Genomic DNA, 26853 nt, shown 5'->3' on the forward strand with positions numbered 1-26853 from the left:
ACCATAGCAAAGACGATATCTGCACTAGAAAAAGCATGTTGATCACATATTTATTTATTCATCGGCTACTCCAAAACAACGCTATCCCTCCCTCACTTAAACGCCTTCAACCCCTCCCCACCTACCTTCTTTACCTTCCCCCCCTCCTTCGCCTCCTCCTCCATCATCTTCCTCAACACCCTCCCCAACCTCTCCACCCCCTCCACCAAATCCTCTTCCTCCTCCCAGCTAAAACACACCCGCAAATGTCTCGGGAACCTAATCCCCACATTCTCCTTCGGTATTCCCTCCCCACTAACCTCCGCATTCTCCCCCGGACTCACCACCAGTCGTTCCTCTTCCAGCGCCCGCTCCGCCACCTCCTTCGCCGTGAATCCCGTTTCCGGCAACTCCAACCACAAAAAGTACCCCCCATACACCTCCCCCTCCTTTTCCTTGCGTTCGGCACCAGTCCGATTATCCTCAATCACTCTCACCCCCAACGGCACCACTAATTCGCGCCTGATTGCATCCATCGTCAACGCATGTCGCTTCTGCAAGCCCGGACGGACTACCTCGCTTAAATGCCTATCTAACGCGCCAGACTGGATGAGTTCGTGAATGAGCGCCGCGCAAAACTGTGAAGGGGCGCCGCCTGAGCGCGTGCTTCCCGTCTGGGAGAGCCCGTGAGCAAAGGCGGGCGTGGAGTGCGTCCAGCCTGTGCGGAGGCCGGGCGATAGTAGTTTAGAAAAAGAGCCGTTGGAGACGGCGTGGCCGAAGTGGAGGGATGCGATGGTGCGGGTGGGGAAGAGGGGTTGCATGTCTTCTACTTGGTGATCTTCGTTGGGGATACTGGAAGGAGAAGAACGGGTGTAGTGTGCGGAGAGAGAGAGGTCGTGGAGGGAGGGGCCGAGGGAAATGTCAATGTCGGAGAGGCGGGGGAGGGGAGTGGGTAGGGAGATGGTGGTTTTGGAAGATGAGGGAGAGGAAGGAGAGGAAGAAGGGAGGACGGGCCATTGGAGAAAGTCGTAGACGTCGTCGGAGATGATCAGGGCGTCGTATTTGCGGGCTAGTTGGACGAGTGCGTGCCGGCGGGAGAGAGAGGTGGTGATGCCCGAGGGGTTGGCGGAGGTGGCGACGAGGTAGATGATGTGTTTGTAGCATTTGCGGTGGGGGCCGGGGGTTTTGTAGACCTGGGGGCTGTTAGTTGTGATTCTGAATGGGGGTATAAGTGGTGATGAGAGAGGTGGGAGTGGAAGTGGGAGTGAAAGTCGGACTGGGTGTGAGTGTCGTGAGCATGGACGAACAGGAGGGTAGCGATATAAAATCCAAGAAGAGGGGTTCTATCCCCTTTCTCGATTTCCTTCCCGCTACTCCATATATTCCTTTCTTTGCATCCTCATTCCTCACTTCCCCCCCCCCCCCCCCCCCCCCCCCCCCCTTTTTCTTCACCGAACACCCAAACAACAGAACACAAAACTCACCGGTTTCCCAGGCCATTCTTTCTCCCCCTCCACATCCAAAATCCCCCTCTCCAGCTCCTCCAAATCCACTCCCTCCTCATCCTCCCTCACCCCCTTCAGCTTCCCATTCCCAACCGCAAACCCCGCATCCTCAAAAATCGGCACCGCCAAAAAATAGCACGGACTAACCGCCCACACAGCCCTCGTATACGCCGGATCCGTAAATCCCTGCAGGATATTCGCCAAGTTCTGACTCGCTCCGCCCGTGATACAAATCTGCTCTGCCGTCGTCAGGGTAGGAAACCCATGGGACGGATAAGTCTCGTGGGCGGTATAGTTTTGGGTCAACCAGGCTGCGAGGGAGTGCCGAAGGGGTTCGTAGCCTGGGTCGGCGCCGTATTGGAGGGCGGGGATGTTGAAAGAAAATTTGGATGAGGGTTCGTCTTCGGGAGGAGAGGTGAGGAGCGAGGTGCTGGCGGAGAGAAGGTGGGAGGGGGGAAGGAGGTGGGGGGAGGGCCAGCCGCGGAGGAGGTTGATTTGTTTCTTTTCGCCGGGTTGGGAGAGAGGGGTTGGGACGTCGGGGTCGGAGAGGGCGGGGGGTGTTGAGGGGGACATGTTGGCGGTGGTTGTTGTTAATGTTGTTGATGTGTTGATGTTAACTTGGAGTGATGAAGACGTTGGAATGTTGAGTTGTTGGTGAGATGAGTGGAACCTAGATAAGGTTGGTGGTGGTTTTGGGACCATAGCTTTGTTATTAACCTGGCAGCGAGTGAATCTCAAATGCCGTGGTGAAACCATTCAGTTTATCTCAGCCTAACCCATTTGTCCGTCGTGATCGCCGTCGTGAATGATGTCGTATTGCGGGGAATCTAGGTTGCGGGGCCGGCCGGCCGGAGGTGTGGGGCTGGACGGGGCTGACGGAACACAAGCAATGGATGAGGTGACGTCTGGAGGTCTCACTACCGAATGCGGCCCGGGAGATCTCCGACGACTAGCCGGTATAACCAGTCACAAGCTTCAAATCTGCGAAAGCGGTCTGTAAGATCGGGGAATACACCCACGTTTGATGACGTCCAAAGCAGCCATGCTCTCAATAGTAAAGTCGGGAATCTTGAGCTAAACTTTCGTCAAGATTTTGTGCTGTAGCAAACAGGCTTTTTCGCTGATCATGAGTAGAGATTATGACTAGGCTCTGCTTCTCTATCCTGGTAATTATATTCCTAATCACTCGTAAAGAAATGACAAACCATTCTGGTGCTTTTGGCCGTAATAGTGATACATATGGTGTTCCTTTTTCCCCCCCTCCTGTAAGCCATTTCCCCAAGTGCCCGTCCAAAACAAAAACCAACGCCATATCATACTAACCAACCCGCTTGCTACCCATGCAATCTTGTTCTCATGACTATTACAACGAGAATAACACAGACATCCCAGCAGTAAGAGCGCTCGCTCCCCAAATATTGAATGATCCACCAAGACGACATACCACCTATTGTATCCATGACCCAATAAATCAACGAAACCATTGTAAAAATCCAACAAAGGTCAAGTGCACTTTGCGGCCATGTTAATGACCATTCTGTTTGCATACACTACTGCAAGGTTTCCAGTATCTGATCGATTCAGGAATTGATCTTCTTTTGTTGGCGTAATGCTGATGGTTTCGTTTTCTTTTAATTGGGTCATGAATCCGTGTGGTGGTGTCACGAGTGTGTCGTCTTGGTGTATCATTCAATATTTGCTGAGCGAGAGCAACTACCACCCCCATGTCCGATTAAGCGCCGTGAACACCGGTGGCTTCCACTGGATCCTCTCGGGATCAATCAGCCTCTTTTGCTTCGCTTTGCTCTTCTCCCTCTGCTTGATCAGCTTCTCCGGTACCACAATCTTGTGCTCGCCCTTGTGGTACACCTGCATCTTGAGCGCCTGCAACGTATGTTCCACATCCTGTGTCGTCATGGCCAGGGCAACAGCAATGTTCTCAATCGTGCAAGCTTCCTTTCGCTCGTTGTACCCGAGCAAGATATCGATGATGTTCTCGGACCAATACTGTCTATATGACAGCAGACCCAGATCGGACAGGGGCTTCTCGGGCGAGCCGAGCTTGCCTTCGATTTTGGACAGTTCGTACGAGAATTGGATGAGCAGGCGACCGTATCCCTTGCGTTGGTACTGCGGAAGGGTCAAGATACAGGCGACGTTGTAGCCGTCCGTAGACTCTTTTTCTTTGGAGAAGTACCCGATGATGTGGCACCCCCGGTCGTCGCGGGTGGTCATGACGTAGAACAAAAACGGGTCGACATCGTAGTAAAGGGTTTTGTGGTCGAGAAACATCTTGGACAGCAAGCAGAGGTTGCGACACCAGGTGCGCTGACGTCGCCCGTCGATTTCGAAAAAGGAGACGTAGTCGTCCCGGTAGATTTCGTTTCCGGGCGGGTGGTGTAGAGTGCACTTTTGTCGGTGACGCACAAAGGATTTCAACTCGCCGTAGTACGAGAGACAGAACTCGCAGATGTAGATGCAGTCTTCTTGGTCAAAGATCTGCGGGTAGGGCGAGAAATACCACGGGAAGAGGACGTAGCGGCCGAATTCCACCTTGGAGATATTCCGAATGCGCGAGATCTCGGTAGGGTTCTGTGTCATGGAGCCGGATGTTCGCAACTTTTCAATCTCTTGTTCCCTGGAAAAAGACGGCTGGCGTTGTTTCTTAGCGGCTGGTATTTCGTCCTCATCCATATCGATCTCGTCGGCTTTCCTCTTGACTCCCTTGTCCCCACCAACCTCCAAACTGGCGTTGACGTCGGTTCCATCTTCCGTCTTCCCCCGTTGCCTGTTATTCTTCCCTGGCTGGCTTTCGACAAACTCGGTCCATGGGTGTGGTGTCTGCCCGTCCGATGCGACTGACTGCTCCCTCTTGCTGGCCTTTTTCTGGTTGTTCTTCTTGGACGGTTGCTTCTTGGATACCGTCGAGTTGTTTTTCTTGGTCTTGGCGTCCTTCTGCTTGTCCTTGTCCGGGTTGGGCCACTCGACGTCCTGCTCGAAATCGATTCTGGCGGCCGGCACCCATTCGTCGAGACGCTTGTTGAAGTTGTCAAAGTTGCAGTAGAATTGCCGGCCGGACTTGGTGTCTTTGATACTGAGGATCTCTGCTCGTCGTAATTGGCCTTCTTTCATCACCATGGCAATACATCCCATTCTGTTTGGTGGTGTTAGTATCTGGTTTTTCAACGACGATGGGGGGTGCCGTGGACAATGATGGGACGGAAACATACTTGATGGTGTCGGGCGTCGCCTTGCCCTTCTGTCGCTTCTCGTCGGAGCCGACAGTGGCATCGCCACCTGGGGGACTCATGATGGCGGCTATGTGTGATCCAACTGTATATGATTCGGTCGATAACTTGCGATGGTTTGCGACAAGATTTGATGGTTGTGGACGATGGGCGATTGAATGCGATCAATCTGACGGGCGACGCGCGACGTCAGTCTTGAAGTGTTTTGTAGTGTTCAGCGACTCTTTCAGTGGACGCTTCCCGAACGTTTTGGAGGGGTCCTTCAGTGGCGAGCCCACGTGTTTGGGCCGTCATTTCAGCGGGGATGCAATGGGACACAGCGGCAGATCCCTGCATGGCTTGCCTACCCTGTCAATCGTCCAGGAACCGATTTCCCCAGTTGAATTTTTAAGTGAACACCAAAGTGGGGCCCATATTCAACATCCACTTTCACGTTCATACAAAAAAGTTATCACCTTCTGGAAATCTTCCGTTTGTCTCAACCTTTTGTTTACTTTCTCTCATTCCAAATAAGAATTCAGCACCAATTGGACTCCACATAACCTCGGCCGCCAATTTGTGATTGGACATACCACAAGTGATCCCTCATCGGCAGTGACACCCTCACTTGTCTGTCTTGACTCAACACTCCATCACCACCACCACCATCAAAATCACCAAGGCAGGAGACCCTCCTGTCACCAACCATGGCCCCGGAACTCTCCTCCAACTGGAAGAAGTTGCAAGAAAAGCTCAAGGCCCCTCAACCAACCAAATCAGCTCCCATCAGCCAAGAAGCCGCTTTCAAGCAAGCCATTTCCAAAAAGTCCATTTCCTCCGAAACCCTCAAGCGCAAGGCCGAGGAGAGTCAACAACAGCAACAAGCCTCCAACCCTTCCAAGAAGCCAAAAAGACAAAAGTCCCAAACCCAGTCTCAACCCAGCAGCCAAAAACCAACAGAAGAAAAAATGGGCGGCAACGTCCAATCCAAGCCCACCACCTCCTCCTCCCCAAACAGCACCCTCCCCTCCCTCCACCTCTGGGCCGACGAACAAGGCATCTCCTCTGAATCCCTCGCCGAAGCGTACAACCTTGGCCTCCGCGGCACCTCTTCTTCCTCTTCTTCTTCACACATCCCTCTCCTCTCCACCCTCCCCCCCGCCATCCCCAACGCAGGCCTCACCCTCCCCGGCCATTCTTCTTCTTCCCCTAAAAGCAACAAAAATGGCCTCCCCTTACCAACCGACCTTCCCTCATCCCTCACCCTCTCCAACGGTCTCACACTCGACACTTCCACCACCACCGACCTCGCACTAATCCTGCAAGCAACCAAGTCCAACACGCTCGGCAAATACCTCTCCATCGACTGCGAAATGGTCGGCACCGGTCCCTCGGGCGCCACCAGTGTCCTCGCTCGATGCTCCATCGTCGACTTCCACGGACACCAAATTTACGACTCGTACGTTCGCCCCACTGCTTTCGTGACCGACTGGCGCACGCATGTATCAGGCATTTCCAAGCGCCACATGGCGTCCGCACGATCGTTCGAGTCCGTACAAGCAACTGTGGCTGCCCTTTTGAAAGGTCGGATATTGGTGGGTCATGATGTCAAGCATGATTTGGAGGTGTTGGGGTTTGAGCATCCGCATCGGGATATTAGGGATACGGCCAAGTACAGTGGGTTTCGAAAGTATGGACATGGGCCGAAGCCGAGTTTAAGGGTGTTGGCCAAGGAGGTTTTGGGCATCGAGATTCATCAGGGACAGCATAGTAGTGTGGAGGATGCGAGGGTAGCCATGCTGTTGTTTAGGAAGGAGAAGCATGGGTTTGATATGGAGAATAGTAATCGGTATGAGGAGGGGCAGGCGAAGAAAGGAGGTAATGGTGGTGGTGGTGGAGGAGGAAAGAAGAAGAAGGGCAAGAAGTGAAGAGATGGAAGGAGGGAGGAGTCTATTAGGTCTAAGGTGCCTATCCGCCTTTACCTGGATATCATGTTTGCATCCCCAGATTTTCTTGTGTAGGTATACCCATTCCTGCTTTCTTCAGCTCTTCTCATCAGCAACTGATCAAACAGCAGAAAGCCAAATCTATCTTGTCCTTGACATCGATCGTCGTTTTCTTGCTTCGCATACAATCCGAGTGAAACTAGCAAACGGACGCCTAAAACTCACAAGATGCCATGCCGCGGTCTATATGTTGCTGCCCGAAACCATCTCTAACAATCACCAACATCCGCCCTTTCCTTACTGGCCATGATCACCATAATGCTTTGCTGCACACGAAACTGGAGGCAAAATCATCTTCACTGCGTTCCTCAGTAATGATCACAAGGGAATACCCTCCATCAGCTCAAGCGCACCCTCCCTGCCAACTGTGATAATCACATCGCCCAACGTCTTGGTCAGGAAACCGGCCTCACTATACGAAAAGTAGTACTGGACCATGTGTCAGCTTCGTCAACTCCAATCACCGGAAGAATAACTCACCTCCCACTTCCGCTTAAACACTTCAACGTCTGTCTCCGTCAAGCTAGGATGCTCCACCATTAAGGCCGGCACGATCACGCTGTCAAACCTGTTCATAAAGGCCTCCCTCCACAGCCTCAGCGCCTTGACATAATGTGGACCGATGTTCTTGATCTTTTCGACAATGAGCGTTCCGTTGGACTCGGTCGTGATGTGGTTGATCAACTGCGTGACAGATGGGAGGTATCCTCCAGGGAATATGTAGTGGTTAATGAAGCTACAGACGTTAGCTAATGATACACCCCACAAGGGACCGACGACTTACTCTTCACGCTTCGAATAGCCTTTGTGTCGTCCCTCCGGCATGGTGATGCACTGGAACACGGCAATCCCTCCGTCTTTCTTCAGCAGCCTGTCAACGCGCGAGAAAAACGTGGCCAGAAACTTTTCGCCCACGGCCTCGATCATTTCGCAAGATATGATCTTGTCGTAGGGGACCTCCGGGTCAGGCAGCATTCGGTAGTCCAACAGATGCACAGCAATCTTGTCCGAAAACCCCGCTGCCCAGATCCTCCTCTCCGCGAAGGTCTTTTGCTCCTGTGACAGGGTTATAGTCGTGACGCGGCAGCCTGTCTGGCGCACGGCTTCAATAGCCATGGTGCCCCAGCCGGTCCCAAATTCCAGGACATGGTCGGTTCGCTTGATTTTGGCTGCTTCAATGAAATAGTTGATCTTTCTCATCTGAGCACTTTCCAGACTCTCCTCCTGTTTGGTGCGACTGTTAGTCGTGTGGTTCCAGATGGGACACGAATACATCATATCTGGCGACAGAAAAGCAGCAAACATGCCGTTGCTGATGTCGTAATGCCTGACGATGTTCAGACGAGCATTGTCCATGGTATTTGCCAGGCGAGCGAGACCGGCGACGTGGGAAAATAACCCAGAAAACAAAGTCGTGCCGTTGTTCAGCTGTTCACGGTTCAAGATGAACAATTGGAAGAAGGACGTCAGATCGTCACACTCGAACTCGCCGAGCATGTACGACTCTGCAAAACCCATGTCGGTGAACAGAAGTAGTCGCAACCAGAACGCGTCGTCCTTCACAACCAGCTCCGCACCAGGGAGATCGGTGGCCTTACGCTCGTCCTCAGATTCGGAAGGGCGGCGGAGGCAGAGGACGAGGTTGCCGAGCTCGTCAGGCCCAGTGCCGAATGATTCGCCGTGCACAAAAACCTCGTCGGACACTTGGTCAACGAGAAGAAAGGTGCCAACTTTGAGGGAAGCGAACGTGGTTTGGGCCATGTCTTTGGCGAACTGGATGGCGGGACCCCATGTCAAGCTACCTAGCTTGTAGCGCAGGTGCGCAGTGCCCAGGTAGAATATCTCTGTGAGACCTTGGTGAATGTTGGCAAGATGTTGTAGAGGATGTATCTCTCCGAACTCCAGGACTCTTGCGAAGTGATCCATGAGACTTTCTGCTTTTTTCGTGATTTGATTGAGGATAGATGCGCTTGGGGACTGCCTCAGGTTGGTTCCACTCGTACCTGGAAGAGGGCCGGTGGTCGTTAGTGCAAGTCGGGGGGAGAGAAAGTTGATGAGAAGTGCCTACTCTTTGGGATCCTGTCCGTGGGAAGCTATGAGATCGGGAGTTGGCAGAATTTGTATCGAGGAGGAAGCGTCTGGAGTTGATCTGAGTCACCAGAAAAGGTTGGACTCTGGGCTGGATTGGAGGCCGCAAGTCCGAGTGAATAGCAGACGCGCTATTGTGTCTGTTGCGCGAATCTGCGCAGGTATTGATCAGAAAAGGGGGCTTTCAGGTTTGCAAGAGTTGGGACGAAAGAGTGTCAGGTCCAATTGGTAGGTCAACAATGGAGCGCAGCCAACGGCAATAGGAGAAGTTGAGTCGGCCCGGAAGGATGAGGCCGAAGACGAAAATCACGAGTATAGGTAGGAGCATGAACAAGGCTGTCACGGCCGATGCTATAGGATGGGAAATGGTCAAGTGTAGTGTTGAAAAGTGCTGAGATATCCAAATATTTGTAGCGCCGTCCGGAAGAGACGTGAATCGGCAATCTTTTGCCCCCCGAGAGTCTCCAAGTTGGCGGTGAGGACTCCAACCAAGGTCCAAGGTCCAAACTTGAGAAAAATATTTCCTGTGCGGATACGGAAGGCACTTTTAGAAACGGGAGACCGCGTCACTTCCACTTTGGTCGCTACAGGTGCGATTGCGGCAAGCCTTTCATGGCCGAAGGACTGATGAGCAACTTGAAACCGCAAGAGCGACCTCTCTCAGATGCGGTAGGTGCCTGACGATACCAATCACCTGCCGCCTCGCACGAGACGAAACCCAAAGGTATTACTGACAGAACGTCCTTAGAAGCTCCGTGGTAGATTTGTTTCTGTATGCTGATGCCCCTGGACCTGAATGAATCAGACACGAGAGATCGTAAAGCACAGTAAATCATTGTGAAATTTGCAATACCTGTACTGATCATGGCTACTCGCTCACTTTTCTTTTGACAATACCATACAACGAAGGCTCTTGCTCGATTCCTTACCATACCTTCCACAATGTGTGTTGGGGTCTCCTTTCTCGTACTTTTGAGAGTGTCGAGTCATGTGTGCCGAAGTGCGGTCCGCCAAGGTCCGATGACCAAACTTGCCTGGCGAACCCGGATCAGACACTCCGAGTCTGTTAACCATCGAGTCGTCCTTTCCAAGAACTGAACTGAAGCACCAGCGGACATACTCCTGACTTGCCTGTGTTTCTGCTCAATCCCTCAGCAGGAACTGGAAGTACTGAAGTCAAAGGAGATGCCGTGCTTGCCATAAAGTGCCATTTGGCGAGGAAATGAAAATCAGCCACTCGACTGCACCTCATCAACCCGAGTTTCCAGCCAAAGGCTATAGAACCCCCCTCTCCCCTCTCACTTTCCCTCTCCTCTTTTCCCTTTTCTCTCCACGCCGACGTAGAGAACGGCTGACTGCGCGGGAGCTCAAGATCCCTGCGTAGTATGGCGGCGGCAGCTCAATGAACAGTGCACTGCATATGCGAGAGTTGTCTGCTGTCATGTATCTCTGCTTCGGAGGGGATCCGGCCATAATTTTTGGCTACTCAAATTGAGTCCAAGCCAAGCTCTGATTGACTTTTTCTTTTTTTCACTGCGAAGACTGCCTGAGAGGTGGTGGACTTTTCTACCTTTCTCTTTCAATTACGGTCATGCAGCAGCGACAAGCAAGGCGACCGGTCTTGACCATGTAATCATTGAGTGTCTCCCTTCAGTTCTCGTCGCTGACGGGGTTGAGCACGTTCCCTAGGCTGCGATTCAACCCGTTAGAATTACTGTGTCCCATTCTAGAAGGACTGTCGCTGAACACCCAAATGTATCGGCCTTTCACGCTCACTACCAGTCACCACCAAAGCTCAAAACCAGAATCATCATCCGACACCACGATCTCCAGAGCTTGAATCCACCCGACGTCTTCCCAAGGTCAAATCACCATTCACACCTACGCGGAAGTCTCTCGCCCGTATTTGAACCCGGTATCTAACACCAACTGACCCTAACCGTCAACCCTGATACTGACTGTCCTGACGCAGGCCCAAGGTACACAGTTGGTTTAGGCTAGAACCCAGTTTCTCTGACTGACTCGGCCATTCAAACAACACCAAACTCTCGAATCGCGATGCAGTCTCTCCTTAGAAAAGCAAGCGTCAAGTCTAGCGACATGTTCAGATTCACGGCCATCAGGGTTCAAATCGCGGGGTTGTCAACATCAAGAACCCGACTGATCTCAAGGTGAAGTTGCATTCCAGATCTCGAGTCACATCATCATCAACACATGGGTTGAAGAGGGGAACTGTCCTCCGTTGGAAGCGGCATAGGACAATGGCAACGGCGTGTGACACGGCAGAAGCCTCTTATTTGTTTCCTGTTATGCCTCTTTCCGTCCCCTCAAGGCCTTGAAGACTGGACGATATGCAGTAAAGCCCATAACACCACACTAATCATGGCTTCTATCGCACAGTTCTCCAAGCAAGCCAGGATTCGGAGCCCGGATCAGCTCTCTCTGTCCCCTTTCAGAGCAACAGAAGAAGATTATTGCAAAAAATCCGCTCGGCCGTACTCTTGACAGCGTTCGCAAGAAACTGCGCGACTCTGACGAGGCCGACGAGACGCATCGAAAATATATCACAGACCTTTTACAGGCCCTTTGCGGTTCTTCAGCAGGCTGTGAAATTCTCATTCCCGACGATGGCATACTACGACTACTGTGCATGCGAATGGAAGTTCGAGACGGGAAGAAGACAGCAAATCTCGACCTATTTCGCCCTCTCATTCGAGCTGTCGTTGACAACAATACCAACGACAATGCCATTTGGGCTGCCGTCTTTTGCCTCCTCGACCCCCGCGCCACCATCGCACAAACGCCTGTTGATACCAACTCGACTTGGGGCATCCCACTGTTGCCGTCGTCGACAGACAAGGACAAGAACCTGTGGGAAGAGAAAATCAATGACTGTCCCATTAACCCACCAACCGGGCACGTCATCAGCAGGTTTCGTACAGTTGAGCAACTGCTGGAATCTATGCGAGATGCGATCAAAACACACCGATATCTCTACCTCACCCGCAACATTCTCCACCGCAGTATCTCTCCAAACAACATCATCATAACGAACCCCAAAATCACAAATGGCCTAAAGGGCATGCTGATCAATTTGGACATGGCGGCCAAGGTTCGAGAGGACGGCCAGAACCCGAGCGGACAACCAACAACTGACACACTCCCGTTTATGGCGATTGAAGTATTGCGCAACATGGACCACACCTACCGCCACGACCTCGAATCGTTCTTCTACGTCCTCCTTTGGGTGTGTGCGCGCCAATCGTGGTCTAACGGATTTTCCGGTAAAGACGAGCAGACACCTGATAAGAGCTTTCTTGATCGATGGGGGAATGGTCATTTGGAGCATATCGCTTTGAACAAGAAACACGACATGGCGTCCCGAGATTTATATGAAGGACTGATGAATCAATTTCCAAAGTCGTTGGACCCTGTGAAGCCGCTTTGTTTCCGTATCAGGAAGATTCTTTTTGCCCCGTATGACCAAAAGGGAAGGATGCTCTTGGGAACCCCGGAAGGAAACCCGGATCAGCTCTATAGGCCTATTATAGATGCTTATAATCAGGTTATTGACAGACTGTAGAGGGCGCACAGTAATGAGGGGAAGTACAATGGAAAATGTGGTTGATCTCTTGTTGTTTGAGTGGTAAAGGTAAGGAGGAACTCAGTCTAGAAAGAAGGGCAGTTCGCAGTCCGATGGGTTTGGGTGCTTGGTCAGGGACAGTCGTTTAAACACGGGACACAGTCATTTTAGTAAGCTTGATCTTGGTTAGCCATTTCAGGGCACGGATATCTCCATGCTACTAAACGCAAGCAGTGATCCGTGCGTTTCCCTGCATTTGACCCTCATCTGTCGCGTTTTCCACTTAAACATTCGCGTCTCACTCACTCAATCACCTGCCATCAACTTCATCACTCAGCGAAAAACCACCTTACGAACTCCCCGAACCTTTGACAACAAACCCATCTCAGCAGTAGTGTTCAAAAGACCCAGTCAAAAATGACCCAACAACCCATCCTCGCTTTCACCTCAACCTCAACCACATCCAACACCCCCATCCCAAAGACAACACCCAACCTCCTCCCCTGCCGCATTCACCACTCCGGGTCCGTAGAACCTACCGACTCGTTTTGGAATCCTCGCTGTGAACAAGGTACTTTTATTTTCATCTTCATTTCCACTCCCACCCCCTACCCCTTCCTACCCCCAACCTTTTTTCCCCAGTACCTACGCCTCTACCCTATATCTTCCCAGTACCTACATATCTTCCAGTACCCCTCAAACTAACACCCCCCACCCAAAGATGGTAATCTCAAAGTATCCTACTTCCGCGGCCGCAAACTCCACGGCAAGACTCTCCCCTTGCCAGAAGGATACAAGGGTGTCGTTGCTTCCAAGGTCTTCCCTAAACAAGACACAAAGAAGCCAAGGCTAGCGCATGAGATGTCCTTTATCATGGATAATGATGGACCGGAAGTCATTGATTTGGAAGCTGAACAACAACCGGAAGTGCAAGTGGGAGGGGCGATGGAGATTCAGGCAGAGTTTGAAGAGGTGGTGGTTTGGGGACATGAGCATTTGGCGGATGCGGGCGGGGATGCGTATGTAAGGGGGGTGGAGGAGTGGGTTGGGTTTGCGGAACGGGTTCATTCTTTTTGAATGAAAGGAGGGAAAAAGGGGAGGGGGGAACACAGAAGGAAGGGGATTGGAACAGGTTATGGAAACAGTCAAGATACCCCAAATTGGATGAGTACAATCAGACAATGATGCATACCATTCATTACTCTAGCCATTCCATTCGTCATTACTATTCATATACTTTTTGCTGTTGTTGCTAAACAAGCCTGCTGCTGCCGTCTAATGTGTCTTCCCATGCCTGCCCCCGTCCGTCTCCCATTCACCTCTACAAAAAAATGTTAACCAAATCCACCGTCCTTCCCATCTTTACTCTTATTCTCATCCCTTCCGCTCGTGCTCGCCAGCCTCGCTGGAATTAACGGCGGCAGAGGCGCTGCTGGCTCCAGATCCGCTGAGGATAACACTCTGGATGTTCGGACAGCCATGCTTGCCTTTCGCGGTCGGGTCGGACTATGTCCGCTACTGGGCCCACTGGTGGTGGGAGTCGCGTCTTCGAAGCCTTCTGGCTGTTCATCACCTCCTCGTGTTGTTTCCGGTGTTGGGGACTTGGAAGACGCGGTGGGTGTGGGTATTTGTGGTGGTCGTGATGGTAATTGTGATGACTGTCCGTTGAACCCGCTTTGTTCTACGTCCACGTCCACGTCCACTTCCGTCTGCGCGTTGTTGTTGTGGTCGGTAGCTGCTGCTGCTGCTGCTGCCTGGTTGTCGGCCTTGGGTCGGATCGTGAGGTTGCTGCTTTCGTCGAACTGCAATCCCAGCCCCAACCCTTCTCCCTCCTCTCCTTCCCTAGTACCACCGCCCTGAGAATGTCCCCCCTCCGCCTCCAATGCCTCGGCGTACTCCCTTGTCACCCTCAGCCCTTCCCTGACCGCCTCGTTCAATCCCGCCAGACACTCGCTGGCTCCGTTGAAACCTTGTACTCCCCACTCGCTCGGCAGTAAAGAATACATCCTCCTTGCATCAGCCAAACACTTTTGCGCCTGCAAGTACTTGCCCATGCTTACCCACGCCTGGGCGGCAAGCACGCTCCACATTGCTGACTTGCGTCGCCTGCTGCCCCAGAGCTGGGAACCGGTGCCTCGCTTAGAGGCATAGCAGACTGCGAGTCGTTCACGGAGCAAGGCGTCGCCGACAGGGCCAAATAATCGCATTTCGAGGAGGCGGGTTCCCCAGCGGACGGATTCATCTATCCCGATGCCGCCGCGGAGCCGGAGGAGCTCCAAAGAAAGAAGGGTGGACCGGACGGCCCCATAAAGAGATGAGCAACGCGTGTGGTAAGAATAGAGAGCCTGTTCGACCATGGGGTTGATGATTTCCACTCGGTTCTTGGAGGACATGGTCTGCGGCATGATGAGCAGAGACAAGGCGGCCATTTCGTTGGCCGAGGCATGGTATTTCCACGCTTTGTCGTTTTGGAAGTCGGTCCTCAGCAAGTCGTAGGTGGACATGGCCAGCTTCCAGTCGCGCAGCATAAAGGCAAAGTCGGCAAGCCGGCGCATGATGGCTTCGGGCGTGTCGGGGCGGTAGTAACCTAGGGTCTCGAAACCGTTGTTTGAACTGCTGGTGGAGCTGCGCGAGGAGGATGAAGAGGAGCCAAAGACTGTGAAGCGTTTCGACAAGGACATGAACCGCCCAGAGATACCGCGACGCCGGGAAGCGACCTGGTCATTCCACAGCGAGACGTTGCGCTCCATGGTCGGGATGATCGATTGGATGACCATTTCGCGGATAAAGGTGCGGATGGCGGTAGCGTCGGACTCGAAGATGTACCGATTGAAGAGGTGCGGGTCGTCGTCGAAGGAGTCTTGGAGCTGTTCGGACCGTTCGATGTCGGCGAGCTCTTCGGAGGCGGACATCCAGTCGGAGCGAGGGAGCGGGATGCTGTCGTCGTCGGTCTCGGCAGCTTGGGAGGAGCGAATGCGGAGCAGGTGGCAGTGTAGGCCAAAGTGGCGCTTCATTTGGTCAAACAGCTGCATGGACTTGGTGATGTCGCTGCGTTCTTCGTCGTGTACGAGCACATAGTAGCGCAAGAAGTCCCCATCGACCCACGGTGGTATTCGCTGCTCGGCGGGGGTGGTTTCGCTGTAGAGTTGCCGGAGGGCTTCGATGGGGGCGGGATGTCGCGAGCTGATGGCGATTACGCAGGCGACCGGGTGAGAGAAAGTTTCGTGGGAGGCCATGGGGATACCGGAGAGTAGCCGTCGGAGGTAGAGGGCGTAGTAGGGCGATGTAGTGTCCGTGTCGAGACCTTGCCTTGTGGGCGTCGTAGGTGTTGCTGCCCCCATGCTTGCCTCCTCTGCGAAGCCCAAGTGCTTCTCCACCACTTGTTCGACCTGCTGAACCAAGCTCGTCTTCTTCCTCGGCATGTTGTATTGTGGTTGCCCGTTTGGTGGAGGTCCTCTTAGTGAGCGGGGATCTGGCAACGTGTCTGGATCCTCGACCGCTTCGCCGAACCGTGTGAATCGGACTGAGAAGTCGTCCCACGTGCGCGAGGCACCGTTGCTGTCGCGAATGGTGACCCTTCCCTGAACGCGCTCTCCAAACGGGCGGAGCAGCTCAAACAGCCCTCCTTTGAAGCCCTTTTCCTTGACCAAATGTTCGACATCTTCCGAGTCATGGATAGCAATGTGGGGGACGAAGCTCTTGAGGATCAGGTTGAGAGGATCGCCCGGGTTCTCGGCGGCCGCGGTGTCGAGGAGAGATTGCTTGAAGCCGCCGCTACCAAAGACGGAGCCGGTCAGGCTGCGGGCTGGGGACCCCATGGGTGCTGGTGACCCGGAGCGGGAGCCCGGTGGTGTAAGTGTCGACCTGAACAGGGAGGCAGCCGAGGGGTTCGTTCGGCGTTCGCGGACAGGCGTGGTCGGTTGGGCTGCGGGCTGGGAATGGGAGCGGGAGTCGAGGACCAGCGGCTGTCCCCGTTGCTTGGAGGGTAGGGGCTTCATGGTGGGGTTGGCCATGGGCAGCGACGCGAGGGGGTCGTTGGGGGGCGGCGCATTGTTGGCGGACTGCATGAAGGAGTGGAAGTGTATGCCTTCCTGTGAATAATATGTCGGGGTCGGCGTGGGTAGGTGGTGAATCAGCTATGCAAGGTACGTTGGTGGTTTGGTTGCTGTAAGGTGGTTGTAATTACGGGGTGACGGTATGTTTCGACGGGCGGGCTGTTTTCCTGTTACGGTGCCGATGCTGTGACGACAACAAACTGAAGTGTCGCTGTAAGCCAAGTCCGTAGACTACACGTACTGTAGTGGACAGATACTAATAGTAGGGAGTGGTAGAGGTATCCGTCGGGTGTCCGGCGTGGAGCACGGTAAGTAGAGGTATCGGCGTAAGCAAGGTTACGGCGGCAGCAAGCGGGTGGACTCAAGTTGTGACGGCTTGCGGAAGATGGACGGGGACGGAACGGGGAAGGTGTGGAAGTGGAAACAACGGGAGGAACACCTGCAGTGAGATCAGTCGGCGCCGCGGCCCTGAAAGCGACGTTAATCTTCGGGGCTCCGCGTCCTCCGCCATCTGACGTCTCCGTGGTCTGTGCTTCTATCTTCGCTTTTCCTATCCTCTTATGCCAGAATACCTCTACTGTACACTACACTCAGCTATCACGTGGAGCTTGGGATGACACCCAAGACGTCCTTCATCTGCGGCTTTTCCTCTTTCATCCTTCCCCTGAGCAAAGTAAACAATGGTAGCCCCACTCACGTTCAAGCATCATCCGATTTGCGGAATACGGTGACGCCTGTTGATAAATGCTTCCATGGCGACAATGACACGGGCACTCACAGACGGCGGCTCATCATTAGCCATCTCGGCTGAATTTCCGGTTGGTGGCCAGCCAGAGGTAACGTTGACTGCCATATTGAAAGGCCTTCACGGCAAACCGAGTCAACACAACGAAGAAGCCTCAGCTAATTCGTAAACAAAAACGGCTCGGTCCGACATGGTACCTGATCTCCGCCGGCCTCCATCACCGCAATGCTATCCCCGGCTGCAAGCCAAGAACACCTCAATATCAACCTCATCAATTTCCTTGAACATGACTGCCGAAAACGTTCCCCTCTTTGGTACATGAAAATGTCCTCATCACTCTTCCTTTTCTGCGGATTAAATCCTACCCTCTTCCCGTCCCATATACTACACTAGATCCTCATCTTTCTGGAGGCTAAACATGTCAACTCGGATCTCACCTCCATTCGGGTGTTCATGTATCTTCCCGCTCACCGGGCCTAATGCATCGGACCTCATCCTCCACCAGCCTCGTCACCAACCGACTGAAGCTAGAAAACGCGCTACAGGTCCATGATGCTTCTTGAGCCGAGTGGCTTGAACTTCGGGTTAAAAGTGCTCGATTCCACCATACTATTCTTGGTATCAAAAACGAACACAACATCCAGGTCCCAAGTTGAGACGTGCAGGTCCAAGAAAGCTGTTTAGCTCATATACTACCTTATTGTTACATAGCATACACGAGCTGGCCGGTTCCTGGTTTACCATGAGCAGTAGTGCTACATGAACCGCGGAACACTGCATCGTGGGATTTTATCCCTTTTCTTTCATTCCAGTCTCCGCACTCCATTTACCCAACCTCGGGCGTTGGTTGCGTAATCCCATATGGCTGTTCTCTGCTTGGCAATATCTCATACAACGGTCGCGGAAGCCATGGCAATTCGAGTTACACGCGCCCCAGTCGGGTAATATTGCATCCTCGTGGTTGATCACCCCTGGAAAGGAGCGGCCGGCCCATGTCCTCATGCTTCTCGACCATCAGATCCGAAAACACATATAACTCACTGCACGCAATCATGGCCTATGTCGACAGAATGGATTGTAGCACCGGTCTTCGGAGAATTGACTGCCATGTTGCTCGATCGTTGTCTTGCAACCGTGGTTTTTGGTCTGTTGGCCGTCTCCACGGTCAGCGCTGCCTGCACCGACCTCCTCATCGACGACTTTTCCAAATGGGTTGAGGGAACAAACAATCTGAATTGGCCCAACGGAGGTCAGTCACTCTGACTTGCAAGACAAAACCAAAAAAAAACCGTAACTAACACAAACAGACGATGGATCCATGACTTCAATCGCTGCCGCTGCGGGCAAGGTTCAGTTCATTCCCAAAGACGGCGGATCATACTTTTACGAATCCTTCTCATGCCAACAAGCCGTCACCCTTGGTTATGGCGGAATCCAGTTCACTCTTCAGGGGCCAGCTGGAGGGTCTGTTGCCTTTGAGCTACAAACATCTGCGAGTTGCAACGCCAGTGACACGGGCAATTACACCAGCTCCTACAATGTCATCAGCGGCTTGACGGGGAGCCAGCAGACCATTGACTTGCCACTGCTGGGCTTTGACAACAATCCCAACTATGATGCTATCGTTGGGCTTGTCTGGTCCGAGTTCTCTCAGACGAATGCCATCTGGTCCATCGGCAACATCAAGCTGACTTGCGGAGCTGTGGCTGTTCCAACCACCACAGCTGCCCCTACCACTCAACGTATATCTTCCTCATCCCCTTCTTTGGCCATCAACACTAACGACTTCAGCAGCCTCTTCCACAACCCGTTCCGTAGTACCAACCTCCACCACCCGCTCCGTCATCACAACGGTCACCAGGTCATCCGCCAGTCCGACAGCTACTGCCTGCTCGAACTTGCTGATCGATGACTGGGAGTCACAGTCCCGGCTGACCTTCCTGGGTTACAATGCCATGAACCAAGCCTCGAGCGATGACGGCACCATGTCCTCCATCGTGGTCAGTAACCACCGCGTCCTGCTGACCCCCAAGAACCAAGAGTCGTACTTTTACAGCCAATTCGGCTGCCTGAACACTAACGACAAGTACGGCGGCATCTCCTTTCGCATCCGCGCCGCACGCGGCACCACCTTTGCCGTACAAATGTCCTATTTCGCAACCTGCGGCTCCAGCACCGGGCGCAAGACCATCTCCATGACGTCCACGCAGCTCAAATGGACCTTTGACGGCACCGAGCGTCTCTACTATTTCCCCTTTTCCGTCTTCACCGGCCTGGACACGACAAAGCTTGATATGATCTACTTTTCGTCCTTCAACGCCGCCGTGATTTTCGGGCCCATGTCCTTCTACTGCGGCAGCACCGCCTCCGAATACATCCTCCCATCCCTCCCGCCACCTGCCAACACGGGCGCGTCCCCGACCGTGCCGGCCCCTTCCTCCAACGCCAAGCCCTTTGTCATTGACTCTTTTACCAACAAGGACACCAACAATCTCGGCCAGTGGCACGGTGGCGACGACGGCATGACAGTCACCTTTGGCAAGAACTCCATCACCATCCGCACCAACGACTCTGACCTCGGCTGGAACACGCAGCTGGCAAGCACCTGCTTTGACATGACGCCCTATTCCACCGCCTACCTGCACGTCGCCTACACAGGGAGCAACAAGTTCTCCATTGCCCTCCAACAACACAATGCCCACTGCGACGACTCCATCAAACCCTACCCGGAAACGTGGGACTCGCTCGAAGCCGCGCGCTACTCTTTCAATGGCGGGTCTGACATTTACATCCCCATCTCCCACTTCCACATCAACCTAACCCGTACCATCGGCTTCAACCTCCGCGGCTTTTTCTCCCCTTCCGAATCCACCGTCATCACCAAGATGGAACTCATCCCCTCCATCCCCTCAGGTATTTCCATCCCGCACAAACTCCCCTCGGGTAATCTCGTCTTCGCCTGCACGCGCCCCAACTCCTTCGCCTTCGCCATCGACGACGGCGACCCCAAACTCGCCAGCCGCGTCATGTCCATTGTCGAAGCCGCCCAAATCCCCGTAACTTTCTTTACTGTCGGCCTCCCCCTACTAGACCCATCCACGAACCTATCCAAAATCTACCGCGACATGGCTTCCAAAGGACACCAGATCGCTTTACATTCGTATACCCATCCGAAAATGGAAGGGTTGCCTACTATCGCTGATATAGATTGGGAATACCAAAATGATATCGGGGCAGTGCGACAGACGTTTCCTTCTTCGAAAATCAGTCCGTATTTTCGGCCGCCGTTTGGGACGGAAGGGGCGAGGATGCGCCAGCGGTTGGTGGAAAACTTGGGAAGAGATGATAACAAAGCGTATATAGTGGGCTGGAGTGTCGATGTGGAGGATTGGTTGTGGGCGGAGAGCGAGACGCCCGAGAAGCAGCTCGAGGCTTTTAAAAGAGATTTGAAAGCAGGGGGAAACTTGGTGGTGATGCATTATTTGTATGAGAGCACGGTGGGGTATTTGGAGGAGTTCATACAGCTTGCCAAGGCGAGTGGGAAGCGGTTGATGAGGGTTGATCAGTGCATGGAGGACCCAGAGGCGCCGCCTTTGACTTGAATGTTTGGGTTGGGGGAGGGGGGTGAATAGGGGAAGGGCGAGCAGGAAGTGTTTCCTTGTTTGTTTCCTAACGTTAGTAAGGTGCCTTGATGACATGGTTGGCTATATCAATGTTCGGTTATGGATTGAATCAAATGTGTGTAAAAAGTTCATTGTTCATACACTAGGGTAACCATAAGCTATACTCCCGTTTTCCTGGCCTGGTAAAACCTAGGTAATGACCTTCATGAATGCCACGATACAGACCCCCAGTTCTAACCTAACATCTATGCAAAGAGCCATCATTCGAACCCTCCATAATGAACATGAACCAATTCTCAGCCAAGAAGAAAAAAAATGCTATACCCTTTCCCTTCCATTCCGATACCGCAGCCTTCTCATCCGGAAGTTAACGCTGCTGGTATAAAAACCCATAGAGGTAGCCAACTCCAACACTGAATATGTGCAAAAGAACAAGTAATCAATACAACCCTTCCCCCCTGTTATACTCCATTATCATTACCCCAAAGTCCTTCCCAATCCCCAACTCCATCCTCCCTCCTTCCTCATCCTCTCCCTCGCCTCCCGATCCCTACACACCTCCTCCTCCGTCAACCGATCCTGCCCTTCCCAATTCGCGCTGCTCGTCCTGGCCCTGAACCGATGATGTCTGCTCTTGTCCTTGCTAAACACCTCCTCCATGTTCAGCGGAGCAGGAGGTCCAAAGATGACCATCGGGTCGAGCTGCTCTTGTGCCAAAAGTTGAGCCTTGAGGTAAGGGCTGTCGGTCCAGTTGCCACCATTCAGCGAAGAGCGCAAATTGGGGTTGGAGGTGGATGGACGGGGCGTGTCGACCCCGTCTTCGTCGTCCGTTTGGATCTCAGGGAGCTCGATGGAGTCGCCGGCGGCGATGGCGGCGAGGCGGGGGGAGGTGCGGGTGGGTTTGGTGGCGGATGTGAGAGCCAGGGCGCGGGCGGCAGTAGCACCCGGACGCGCTGGGGTTTGGAGCGGATGGCGGGACGATCCGGCCTGAGCAGCAGCGGAAGGACCAGCGCCGTTGGGGTTGGAGGCAAAGGGGATCTGGTTGCCCTTTTGGAATTGGGCCGTGTCCAGTGCGTGACCCGTCTTGATTTGGTTGACGGTGGTCTTCTTGAAGAGGTCGACTGTCCTTGAGGGAGGGGGAGGGGCGTGCGGTACGTTGGTATAGTTGGAGGCGAAAATCGACTTGCCTGTCGTGGTAGTAGTCGACAAATCCTTCTTGAACCCAACCGAGGGTTGTCTAACGGCTGCCGACGGCCTCACACCCGAAGGCCGGACCGCAGAAGGCCGGACGGGTGCCCCCCTGATGCTCCTCTGCTGCTTGGTGTTACCCTCAGCCATCTCGATATCCGCATCAAAGTCCTCAGACACGCGAATCCGCTTCGAATCCTGATGGGCCTCTTGCACCTGCGTCAACGGACGCTTGGAAGCCGCCTTGCCCAGCACAGCATTGACTGGTCGGCTATCGTGCAGCGCCGGCCCAAGACGAGAATTAGGTCTCGAAGGTTGCCTGCTCTCCGCCAAGTGATCCGGAGGACCGTTAGGCTGGGACCTTGGCGGCGGGGGCGGCGCACGGGTCCGTTTGGCTTGCTCAATCGCGGCCTTCTTAGCTGCCGCAGCTTGCTTGCGCTGCTCTTCCTCCTTCATCTCAGCCCTCTTGCGCTCATTTTCCGCCTTCTGATCACGCCTGCGCTGGATCTCGCGCTCCTCTTGCTCCTTTTGTTTGGCCGCCAGCTCCAACGCTTTGGGCCGCCCGACAGTCAAAGAATAAGACCCCTTAAGACTCTGCAGGGAAGGCTTCTTGGTGAGCGATGACGTGCTGGCCTTGCTTACAAGTTGCTGCCTTCCGTGCGACTGACCGAGGCTCTCCTGGCTGGTGGTGCTGAGAACACTGTTGGTCGAAGTGTGGAACGCTCCCTGCTGGGAGCTGGTGGTGTTGACGCGGATGCGAGTCGGGGCGGGCTTGGCCCTCGTCAAGGCCTCCTTCGTGGGTCTGATAGGTCGCTTGATACCCGTGCCACGGGAGGCTTGAGCAGATGGAGGTCGAGGAATTGACTGAGGTGCCTTTGTGGAGATAGTAACGTCTCCCATGTCGACATCGGCTTCCTCCTTTTCGGCTTCACCCTGCTTGGCTCCTCTGCGAAGACTAGTCCGAGTAGCTTTCTTGGGGCTCTTGGGTGCCGATTTGAAAGGTCCTGGTGTCTCGAACAACTGCTTGGACTGCGGTCGTGCCTTGGTAAGCTTGTGTTGTTGTTCCTGCTCCCTCTGTTCAGCAGCGCGTCTCTCCATCTCCGCCTGTCTCTCTTGTTCTTGTTGGAAGAGACGGGCCTTTTCCGCTTCCTTCTCGCGCATCTTCTCCAGCTTCTCATTCTGCTTGGCATATGTCTTGGCATATTGCTTGGCCTCCTTCTCTTCCCTCTTCTTTTCCTTCTCCCTTTCCTCTGCCTCCTTTCGTTCCCTCTCGGTCGACGCTCGGGTTTTTCTCGTGGGTCGGATGGGGGTGGCGGCTACGGGGGCTTCGGCCTGTGCATGGTGAGATAGATCAGGATAGACGACATTATCGGCTGTCTTGAAGGAAGCTTCGGATAAACTGGGATGTTCTTCCAGTCGAGCAGTTGAGGGAGTCGTGAAGAGCCCCGTCAGTTTTGCTTCGGCATTTGAATGTGCACTGGTTGGGAGAAGTCCCTTGGATGATTTCATAAGGGACGAAAACTTGTTCTTGACCCTCTCCAGCGTGTTCTCGCGGAATGCCTTGGAGGGGGACTTGAAGGGCGAAGGAGGTTCGTGCGCTGGCATTTCGGGGAGGTTGGAAGTAGAGACAGATGCCTCTTTCTTGGGGCTGGCGGTTTTTGGCACGGGAGGCTCGTGCAAACTGGGTAGCGTGGGAACAGAAGCCGATTTGACATGTGTTGTTGAGGAAGACGCAGCAGGTGGTTCCTGGATGATGGGCGCTTTACTTGGTGACTCGTGCCTGTTCTCCATGAAGGATTCTCCAAGGGTCGGAGATGCCTCCCTTGCGAATAAGTTCATTCCTTCCATTGGCTGACTTAACCGTGTGTCTTTGCGCGCGTTCCACACCATGGGGGTAGACATATCCGCTCCCTTGCTAGGAGGTCCAATCCAGTCGTCATCATCGTCCAGCGGGAATGCTCCCGGTGTGGGAAATGCCCTGGGAGTAACCACGGGTGGCTTCTTGGGTGAGGATCTGGTGGGCTCCGGAACGGGCTGTGTCGTCGGTGCCTGTGAAGTGGATGCGTGTTGTTGCGTCGGCAAGAGGTGGGCTATCGATTTCGATGGTCTCGGTCCCATTGACTGTCCCTTGCCCAACATGTTGATCTGATCCTGCAATCGCTGCGTGTATGATTTGGCAGTCCTGGGTTCCTGGGTATGATCATCATCAATGTCCATCTCATCGTCGTCATCATCGAAATCCTGTCGGGTAGTATGGCCAAGACTCTTTCCTCCCGTCTGGCGATGGTAGAAGGAGGTTCGCGTTACGTCGACGTGGCTCGTCCTCGACATCCTAGTACCGAGGCTCTTCTTAGAGGTCATCGGCTCGCGTGCGGGAAGTGATGCAAAGTTCAGACTGCTCAGGCGCTTAACCGGGCTAATGGGGCTGGAGGCTTCCATGGACGAGTTGGCGTCATCGTCCACCTTGTCGTCCGCCTGGTCGTCCGCATGATCCTTCTCTGACTGGGCGTGTACAAAGGGCGCCGGAGTCTTGGGTTGCTGTTCAGTGACTGGCTCTGTCTCTGGCGATCTCTTTTTTGGTGACAGGACGGGAGCGCTATCCACAGGTGATTCCTCCTTTTCAAGCTCCGGAGTCTTTTCGGGGGAGGGAATCTTCTCTGGTGAAGGATCCTTCTGGGGAGAGGCCACCTTGACCGGGGAAACCCTCTTCTCGGGGGAAAGGCGCTTTTCTGGCGATGCGAGCTTCTGAGGCGAGGCAGCCTTTTGGGGGGAGGGCGCATGGATAGACCTGGTGGGCGACGGAATGAGCATGTGGACTGGGCTGCTAGACCTAATCACATCAGGCTCGGGCGAAAGAAGTCGAGGGTATTGAACGGTAGGCTCAACAGGTTCTTCTGAAGGTGTTGTGGTTCGTAGTAGTTCGGCCGTCTCCTGTGGTGCGGGACTGGCGTGCTGCTCCGGCTCGGTGGGGGCTGGCTGAACCCCCAGATCCTGTGACTCTATCTCCTGCTGCTCTGGTTCCTCCTGCGTCGGTTCCTGGTTGAGCTCATTTGACGGCTGTATTGATTCCTCTGTCTGCTCCTGTGTGGGCTCTTGTGGAGGTTGTTGTTGTGGTAGCTCCTGCGCCGACTGCTGAGTGAGTTCCATGGTCGGCTCGTGTGCTGATTCTCCCATATCGACATCGACATCGACATCGGCATTGGCATTGGCATCGGCAACCTTTCCGACCTCGTCCACATCCATAATATCCAGCTGTTGACTGCCATAGTATCCAGAATCAGAGGGCTTGACCGGGGTAGGCGACTTGGAAAGAATTGGTAGGGGGGAGCCATTGAGATGTTTGATTGGGCTTCTGACTTTGGACGGGGTAGCGGCAACTGGCTTTGCTGGACTTGCGGGTGGTGGTCGCATGGGCGTGGTGTTGTTTGGCCTGACTGGGCTCGGTTGTCGTGATGGCGCGGCAACGCTCTTGACTGGGCTTGGCGACTTTGCGGCAGCTGATTTTCGCGGGCTCGCACGGCGCGTCGAGGGAGTCGTGGGATTCTTGGGGACATCATCGGCTTCGTCATCAGCTTCGACGTCGGCTTCCGGCGTATCGGGCCTGATCTTGGGCGTCCATGACGAGTTGTTCGCGGGCGGCGCGAGGACGAAGGGATTAGGTGTCACACCCTTGGGCGTCGCTGAGAAGATGCTGGCCAAGGGCTGCTGTGGGTTAGAACAAAATCAATCAATCAATCAATCACTCTTGGTCGCCCGTCGCAGAAGAATGATGGACGCTGTCTGGATGCTTACCACTCTCACTTCGGTATTGGGCCCTTTGCGAATTGTCCGCGGTGTCTTGCCTCGTGGTCGTGCTGGCGTTTTGAAGATTTCGGCAATGTTCCTGTTCCTGGTCAGCGAGACAAAGAGAGGGAAATAAAACAAAGACAACGCACATTTGGTTCTCGCCCAAGAAAATGTCCTCCATGTGCTCGTTCAGCCAGTCCATCTCATTGCGCGCCGCATACGAGAACTCTTCGACTTCCTCCTCTGCCACCTTGAGCGCCGATGCGCGCTCTTCTGCAACCCACGCTGCCGAGCCGACGGGCAGACGTGGTGCCTTGCGCATCGCCATTTTTGCTGTTTGTTTACTTTGGCGCCAAAAGTCAACAAACCGGATTTGGGGATGTGGGGAAAGCTCTAAAAAAAAAAAAAACCCCCAAGCAATGATCGGAAAAGAAAGGAATGGCAACAAGTGAGATGTTCAAAGCATTGGTATGATTAGTTGGTCAAAGAAAGGGAGGGAGGTGGGCGACGAGGCTGGCGATGTGGTATAATGGTGGTTGTCGGAGGGATGACGGGATTGCGTCGATCGAGTCAAAGCAACAAAGAGAAAGTCAAAGTCAAACAAACCAAGTAAAAAGCGAGGGATCGGAGACCTGACCTGACCTGACCTGGGATGGAGTTCCTGTTGCCGGAGCAAATTCCCTTGTCTTGGTTTCAATTGTTAGTACCCAATCCGCTCCAGTCTTTGTTTTGGTTGATGCCCAAAAGGGAATAGTCTGGGCTGAGGGGAGCGAAGAGGTGGGGCTTCTGTTTCCACTGCACTGTTGCAGCGCTTTTGTGCCTGGAAACTGAAGGCCCCAGAACACACCCCCGCTGCACGCCTTCCCGTCGCCAATTCACGTGCAGGCCCTGTCATTACCGTATCGTGGGCACAATCAATACCGTCATGGAGAGATCAAAGGTCTGCAAGTAAGAGGTTGGCCACAAAGAGCTGTAAATGTTGAATAATGGCAGTGCAGATGTTCAGAGAGCCATGTTTAACTTGAAACAAAAACACCAACTGAAAGAGCAATTCCCAGGGAAAAGATC

The 26853-nt window shown here is 53.8% G+C and overlaps 9 protein-coding genes across 9 annotated transcripts; 4 read left to right on the top strand and 5 right to left on the bottom strand.

Annotated features, from left to right (window-relative positions):
• Positions 1 to 27: 27 nt before the first annotated feature.
• On the bottom strand, positions 28 to 2274 carry NCU11146 (aminotransferase). The gene is made up of 2 exons (XM_001728465.2): positions 1464 to 2274; positions 28 to 1172 (listed from the first exon to the last, which is right to left on the bottom strand). The coding sequence occupies exons 1-2, from the start codon at positions 2238 to 2240 to the stop codon at positions 93 to 95; spliced, it is 1857 nt and encodes a 618-aa protein (XP_001728517.2). The 5' UTR covers positions 2241 to 2274; the 3' UTR covers positions 28 to 92.
• Positions 2275 to 2584: 310 nt separating this feature from the next.
• Positions 2585 to 4937, bottom strand: hat-4 (histone acetyltransferase-4). The gene is made up of 2 exons (XM_957124.2): positions 4715 to 4937; positions 2585 to 4638 (listed from the first exon to the last, which is right to left on the bottom strand). Exons 1-2 carry the CDS (start codon positions 4792 to 4794, stop codon positions 3198 to 3200), a joined length of 1521 nt encoding a protein of 506 aa, XP_962217.1. The 5' UTR covers positions 4795 to 4937; the 3' UTR covers positions 2585 to 3197.
• A 247-nt stretch (positions 4938 to 5184) lies between these two features.
• On the top strand, positions 5185 to 7286 carry NCU05217 (RNA exonuclease 4). The gene is made up of 2 exons (XM_957123.2): positions 5185 to 6728; positions 6789 to 7286. Exon 1 carries the CDS (start codon positions 5419 to 5421, stop codon positions 6637 to 6639), a length of 1221 nt encoding a protein of 406 aa, XP_962216.1. The 5' UTR covers positions 5185 to 5418; the 3' UTR covers positions 6640 to 6728; positions 6789 to 7286.
• On the bottom strand, positions 6806 to 9211 carry NCU05216 (methoxy mycolic acid synthase 1). The gene is made up of 4 exons (XM_957122.3): positions 8786 to 9211; positions 7502 to 8720; positions 7198 to 7453; positions 6806 to 7146 (listed from the first exon to the last, which is right to left on the bottom strand). Exons 2-4 carry the CDS (start codon positions 8641 to 8643, stop codon positions 7036 to 7038), a joined length of 1509 nt encoding a protein of 502 aa, XP_962215.3. The 5' UTR covers positions 8644 to 8720; positions 8786 to 9211; the 3' UTR covers positions 6806 to 7035.
• A 2244-nt stretch (positions 9212 to 11455) lies between these two features.
• On the top strand, positions 11456 to 12642 carry NCU16897 (hypothetical protein; the record flags this gene model as incomplete). The annotated part of the gene is made up of 1 exon (XM_011396143.1): positions 11456 to 12642. The coding sequence occupies one exon, from the start codon at positions 11456 to 11458 to the stop codon at positions 12386 to 12388; it is 933 nt and encodes a 310-aa protein (XP_011394445.1). The 3' UTR covers positions 12389 to 12642.
• A 30-nt stretch (positions 12643 to 12672) lies between these two features.
• On the top strand, positions 12673 to 13610 carry NCU05214 (hypothetical protein). Its single transcript, XM_957120.2, has 2 exons — positions 12673 to 12959; positions 13110 to 13610. Exons 1-2 carry the CDS (start codon positions 12806 to 12808, stop codon positions 13463 to 13465), a joined length of 510 nt encoding a protein of 169 aa, XP_962213.1. The 5' UTR covers positions 12673 to 12805; the 3' UTR covers positions 13466 to 13610.
• NCU05213 (hypothetical protein) lies at positions 13582 to 16852 on the bottom strand. Its single transcript, XM_957119.3, has one exon. It carries the CDS (start codon positions 16453 to 16455, stop codon positions 13723 to 13725), a length of 2733 nt encoding a protein of 910 aa, XP_962212.2. The 5' UTR covers positions 16456 to 16852; the 3' UTR covers positions 13582 to 13722.
• Positions 16853 to 18295: 1443 nt separating this feature from the next.
• On the top strand, positions 18296 to 20790 carry NCU05212 (glycosyl hydrolase; the record flags this gene model as incomplete). Its single annotated transcript, XM_957118.3, has 3 exons — positions 18296 to 18437; positions 18496 to 18930; positions 18983 to 20790. The coding sequence occupies 3 exons, from the start codon at positions 18296 to 18298 to the stop codon at positions 20788 to 20790; spliced, it is 2385 nt and encodes a 794-aa protein (XP_962211.3).
• A 135-nt stretch (positions 20791 to 20925) lies between these two features.
• On the bottom strand, positions 20926 to 26184 carry NCU05211 (hypothetical protein). Its single transcript, XM_957117.3, has 3 exons — positions 25935 to 26184; positions 25792 to 25882; positions 20926 to 25701 (listed from the first exon to the last, which is right to left on the bottom strand). The coding sequence occupies exons 1-3, from the start codon at positions 26111 to 26113 to the stop codon at positions 21289 to 21291; spliced, it is 4683 nt and encodes a 1560-aa protein (XP_962210.3). The 5' UTR covers positions 26114 to 26184; the 3' UTR covers positions 20926 to 21288.
• Positions 26185 to 26853: the final 669 nt, after the last annotated feature.

This window comes from Neurospora crassa, linkage group IV (genome assembly GCF_000182925.2).
Source record: "Neurospora crassa OR74A linkage group IV, whole genome shotgun sequence".
Taxonomy (NCBI): domain Eukaryota; kingdom Fungi; phylum Ascomycota; class Sordariomycetes; order Sordariales; family Sordariaceae; genus Neurospora; species Neurospora crassa.

What these genes read in the sequence shown, in the direction of transcription:
- NCU05213 (XM_957119.3), bottom strand. Translation starts at nt 16,455, where the DNA reads ATGCAGTCCGCCAACAATGCGCCGCCCCCCAACGACCCCCTCGCGTCG.
- NCU05216 (XM_957122.3), bottom strand. Translation starts at nt 8,643, where the DNA reads ATGGATCACTTCGCAAGAGTCCTGGAGTTCGGAGAGATACATCCTCTA. An exon ending in GGCTATTCGAAGCGTGAAGA is followed by an intron (nt 7,454 to 7,501) that starts GTAAGTCGTCGG and finishes TAACGTCTGTAG; the next exon opens with CTTCATTAACCACTACATAT. An exon ending in TGTTTAAGCGGAAGTGGGAG is followed by an intron (nt 7,147 to 7,197) that starts GTGAGTTATTCT and finishes CACATGGTCCAG; the next exon opens with TACTACTTTTCGTATAGTGA.
- NCU05211 (XM_957117.3), bottom strand. Translation starts at nt 26,113, where the DNA reads ATGGCGATGCGCAAGGCACCACGTCTGCCCGTCGGCTCGGCAGCGTGG. An exon ending in TTCTTGGGCGAGAACCAAAT is followed by an intron (nt 25,883 to 25,934) that starts GTGCGTTGTCTT and finishes GACCAGGAACAG; the next exon opens with GAACATTGCCGAAATCTTCA. An exon ending in CCAATACCGAAGTGAGAGTG is followed by an intron (nt 25,702 to 25,791) that starts GTAAGCATCCAG and finishes AACCCACAGCAG; the next exon opens with CCCTTGGCCAGCATCTTCTC.
- NCU05214 (XM_957120.2), top strand. Translation starts at nt 12,806, where the DNA reads ATGACCCAACAACCCATCCTCGCTTTCACCTCAACCTCAACCACATCC. An exon ending in GAATCCTCGCTGTGAACAAG is followed by an intron (nt 12,960 to 13,109) that starts GTACTTTTATTT and finishes CCCCACCCAAAG; the next exon opens with ATGGTAATCTCAAAGTATCC.
- hat-4 (XM_957124.2), bottom strand. Translation starts at nt 4,794, where the DNA reads ATGAGTCCCCCAGGTGGCGATGCCACTGTCGGCTCCGACGAGAAGCGA. An exon ending in GCGACGCCCGACACCATCAA is followed by an intron (nt 4,639 to 4,714) that starts GTATGTTTCCGT and finishes ACCACCAAACAG; the next exon opens with AATGGGATGTATTGCCATGG.
- NCU11146 (XM_001728465.2), bottom strand. Translation starts at nt 2,240, where the DNA reads ATGGTTTCACCACGGCATTTGAGATTCACTCGCTGCCAGGTTAATAAC. An exon ending in AAGAATGGCCTGGGAAACCG is followed by an intron (nt 1,173 to 1,463) that starts GTGAGTTTTGTG and finishes AACAGCCCCCAG; the next exon opens with GTCTACAAAACCCCCGGCCC.
- NCU05217 (XM_957123.2), top strand. Translation starts at nt 5,419, where the DNA reads ATGGCCCCGGAACTCTCCTCCAACTGGAAGAAGTTGCAAGAAAAGCTC.